The sequence below is a fragment of the Micropterus dolomieu genome, unplaced genomic scaffold (genome assembly GCF_021292245.1).
Source record: "Micropterus dolomieu isolate WLL.071019.BEF.003 ecotype Adirondacks unplaced genomic scaffold, ASM2129224v1 contig_12318, whole genome shotgun sequence".
In the NCBI taxonomy this organism is placed as follows: Eukaryota; Metazoa; Chordata; class Actinopteri; order Centrarchiformes; family Centrarchidae; genus Micropterus; species Micropterus dolomieu.
Window position 1 is genome coordinate 1 of NW_025741304.1, and position 3,729 is coordinate 3,729.

Consider the following 3,729-nt stretch of genomic DNA (forward strand, 5'->3'; position numbering starts at 1 on the left):
GATTCATTAAGGCAGTGACAGACTCATTCTGCAAAGATGAACAAATATTATAATATATCCATGTAATCATAGAATGCCCAAAAAGTCCAATTCTCAGAATTTTGTACATGAGGTCCAATTTTTTTAAACCTCAAGTTCTCTTCAAGTTCCTAGTGACAGGCTTGTTGTTTACTGCAGCAGTGTTTCCATTTGATGTAATGTAGGTAGGATGTAGGTAGGAGGAGGGACACAATAACCTTTCAGAGCGGGCATTAATAGTGGAAAACTAGAATAGCATCACTAACATTCATTTTGGACAAATAAAAGGGCAACATACATGCAAGATATGTATAATATAATATATATAATATAAATATAATGAATGTAAACAAACAATGCATGGTCCACAAATAAAATTACTTCTCCTGAATATGTAAGAGATACCTTTATCTCTGCTGATTGGTTAGGAAGAGGGGCTTGGTGGCTGGGTACAGGCTTAGTGGCCTGTATAGCATCTTTGACAGTTTGTGTGATAGTATCTGCCAGCCCTACAATCAAATTAATAGAAGAAATGAACATATCTTCAAAATTGCCAATTGCCAGTTGTGTTTTTTTGCTTTATTATTATCATTATCATTGTCAGAATATTATCATTGATAAAGGTTAAAGGTTTCCGCAAGGAGTCTCTTCTTCTTACCTTCTTGCAGTTGAAGATTCAATCTTCTCAACCGCCTGATCTCCTTTTCCTTGTCTTTTACTCTTAGTTTGAGCTCCTCTATCATGTCATCCTTGTCGTCTGTCTATCATGACAGAGAGAGGAGTGAGTGCACAGGAAAGAAAGAGAAAATTGAGAAAGAAGGAATGGAGATCTTTGGCAGTATCTTGGGACATGATAGAAGCCCCAAATTACAGCAAAATGGGGTACTGAACACTTTGAGGATAGAAAATGTTCTGCATGCTGATGGAAAACAATAATTTCACGTAATAAATGTTAAATCTGCCATGATTTGCTAGTAAGCCACAGCATGACTAAGCCTCTCACAACAATCAGTCAGGGGGCTGTGGCCTATTTTACACACTGTCTCTATCGACTACTACAACAAACCCTTAGTTATACTTCTTATAATTTGAACAAAGTGATTACCTTTGGCCGTTTTGGAGTCCTGCATGGATCATCCTCTATCTGAAAAACAAGTGTGTGGGGAAAGGAAGTACATTGTCAGAATTAATGAAGATGAGTCTAAAAATAAAATAGTATTTGCTCAAAAATGTTTGAAGTTTTTTACTCAGATGTGTTAAAACAAAATTATAAAATAATGAAATTGGCGTAATCGATTACAAGAACACATTGACTTGCATAATGTGCATTGTTGCGTTGCTGCACCATGTCATAGCAGGGATTCCCCCGGAGAACAAGCTGCAGCTAAAAAAGTATTTTAGTCAAGACCCAAAATGATGGTCTATTAGCAAAAGATTGAATTACTGAGACATATTTTTGCCATTTATTTTGGATAAAATAATTGTTATATTCTCGAGTAGTAAATAATTGTCTTTATAAGTCATTAATCAATAGATTAATTGATTTGAAAAATAATCGTTAGGTGCCCTATTGCCATATACAACAAACACTAAACAATCTTCAGTCAATTATGTCTTAATTGAAGCAACTAAAATAATTAAAATGGGTCACTGAAATGAAAGTAACAAGATGAACATGTGTTTGGACGGCATATCGTACCTTCTGGTATTGAGGAGTCTCATCCTCATCATCAGAGTGACTATTTTCCTCAGTGTCTTTTGTAGCCTAACAGGGAGAGGGGAAGAAATAAGAGAACGGCAAATACTTAGACATGATTTCAGTGCCTGCAATCAGCAAACACATTCAAATCAAAAGCATTCAATTCAGAACTTGGAGTGCACAGGACAATTATCTTGAAATTTCTATATTAACACCATGACTACTTTGTAATAATTACATTAAATATTAGATTTGACTACTTTAGGGGCAACATCTCTAAATAATAGTGTGAGACAACTTACCTTTGGCTTTGATGGAGTCCACATTTTGTGTGTCTCTATCCACTGACACTCTTCCCTTCTTATTGCACCAAGGCTCTCTGTTTTACAATGAAGCAAATGCACATTAATTATATAACAAGTTTTTAGCAGTAATTTAACACCTGGCCAATCAAGTCTTCTCTATCCTAAATTGTATTAATTTATCTAAATCTTATCTCACAGTCAATTTCAATTCAAATTAGCTTTATTGGCATGAGGTACACATTCATGCCAATAAAGTCACAGTCCAGTCACCCTCTGGATTCGTCGACTGACAACTGGCGTGTTGTCATTATTATCGCGTTGATAACTGAGCTGTGATTGGCGCATTGCATGCAGGGAGTAGTCGTTTTTAACATGGCAAAAGCAATGAAAAAACGACACGGTTTTCTTAAGTGAGTTAACTACAAATTCTGCTGATATGGATGTGGATATCCGCCACCTGTGCAAGGAGTTATTGTTCAAGTTCGCATTAATTTATTTTTAATTAAGGTCGCACTGTAGAGCCGTGAACACGCCGATAGAGAAGTGGACCTGCTCTGTTGGTGTACTTTTTGTTGGATGGACATTTACATTGGGAAAATGACTTGACCAGTAAGTTAACGTTATTCTAATTTATATTAGATATACAAGGTAAGGTATAGCCATTTTGTGTGTTTGAGAAATTAATCTTAAAACTGGAATTTTAGCTGTGGTTATAACTTATTAACGTTACATGCCGAAATTATTAAACACCATAACGTTAACGTTAAGTTACCGGTTAACTTAGTAACGTTAATGTAGTTTCGTGTCTCAGCTCCCCCTGTATTTTGTTGAATTTAGAACCCAATTTCCAGATTTTTGAATGTAAGTTATTTTAGATTCTGTTGAAAGCTGTGAGGAGGCGTTAGCCAAAACAATGAATCAGAAAACATGTTAACTGAACTGTAACGTTAACTTAACAGTAAAACGTAACGTTAGCTTTTGGTACTGTAAGTTAATACTGCAAGCTATGGTCCTACTTGTATTGTAACGTAATTATGCACTTAACGTTAACGTTAGCGCTAACTTTATAGGCAATATTGCTAAAGTTAGCTAACGTTACCCAAAATAAGACATGCAACATACAAATCACTAACGTTAACGTTACGTTAATATAAGGTTAAGTTGATTGATTCAAGCTAGGTGTGCTATTTATCATCAATATTCTGCTATTGTTAACTTAACATTACATAATATTCATAATTGATTCACTTACCTTTCACACTGAGTATCTGAGCCGGAAAAGCTTTCCAGCCAGATTTAGGCGGCTTTACTCCAAGCGCCCCATGTTCCACCAGGCCAATCCTCTTGGGGTCTTTTAACATTTTTTTATCCTTAACATATTTGTCTAAGCCCACACTCACTTGGTTTTCTTTTACCCATTTAATAAGCACATACATTTTGGTTCTGTGCTAAAATGTTTCTGTTCTTACCCTAACGCCAATGGCCCTGGTCTAACGTTTAGGTTACTTAGCAACAGAAAGGACCGCGAATCAGAGCCAATCAGAGCCAGTCAGATTTTCAAATCATAATAAGATAGATCCACCCGCATCACTTTGAGGTTCTGTTTGGCGCCCACAGTCTCAAGGAAAGGATAGATTTTGTAACGTTAGGCCTTTTAAAATGGAGCCTTCTTGTAAGAAAAGGAAGATCATGTACAGAAGATATTTG

At 35.9% G+C, this 3,729-nt stretch overlaps 1 protein-coding gene across 3 annotated transcripts; it reads right to left on the bottom strand.

The window, feature by feature from the left end:
• Window position 1: 1 nt before the first annotated feature.
• Window positions 2–3,493, bottom strand: LOC123966033. 3 transcript variants are annotated; one of them, XM_046042276.1, is made up of 8 exons: window positions 3,275–3,492; window positions 2,020–2,096; window positions 1,718–1,783; window positions 1,124–1,162; window positions 677–779; window positions 424–527; window positions 130–236; window positions 2–28 (listed from the first exon to the last, which is right to left on the bottom strand). In XM_046042276.1, exons 1-7 carry the CDS (start codon window positions 3,456–3,458, stop codon window positions 150–152), a joined length of 660 nt encoding a protein of 219 aa, XP_045898232.1. In that variant the 5' UTR covers window positions 3,459–3,492; the 3' UTR covers window positions 2–28; window positions 130–149. The 3 variants fall into 3 exon arrangements, with proteins under 3 accessions (XP_045898232.1, XP_045898233.1, XP_045898234.1); XM_046042277.1 differs by lacking the exon at window positions 1,124–1,162 and having other exon boundaries at window positions 3,275–3,493; XM_046042278.1 differs by lacking the exon at window positions 2–28 and having other exon boundaries at window positions 130–171; window positions 3,275–3,493.
• Between the last annotated feature and the right edge of the window lie 236 nt (window positions 3,494–3,729).

Excerpts from the sequence above, each read along its gene's own strand:
- LOC123966033 (XM_046042276.1), bottom strand. The coding sequence starts at position 3,458 with ATGTATGTGCTTATTAAATGGGTAAAAGAAAACCAAGTGAGTGTGGGC. Across the intron at positions 780-1,123 it reads GGACTCCAAAACGGCCAAAG|ACAGACGACAAGGATGACAT; the intron begins GTAATCACTTTG and ends CTGTCATGATAG. Across the intron at positions 237-423 it reads ACCAATCAGCAGAGATAAAG|GTTATTGTGTCCCTCCTCCT; the intron begins GTATCTCTTACA and ends CCGCTCTGAAAG.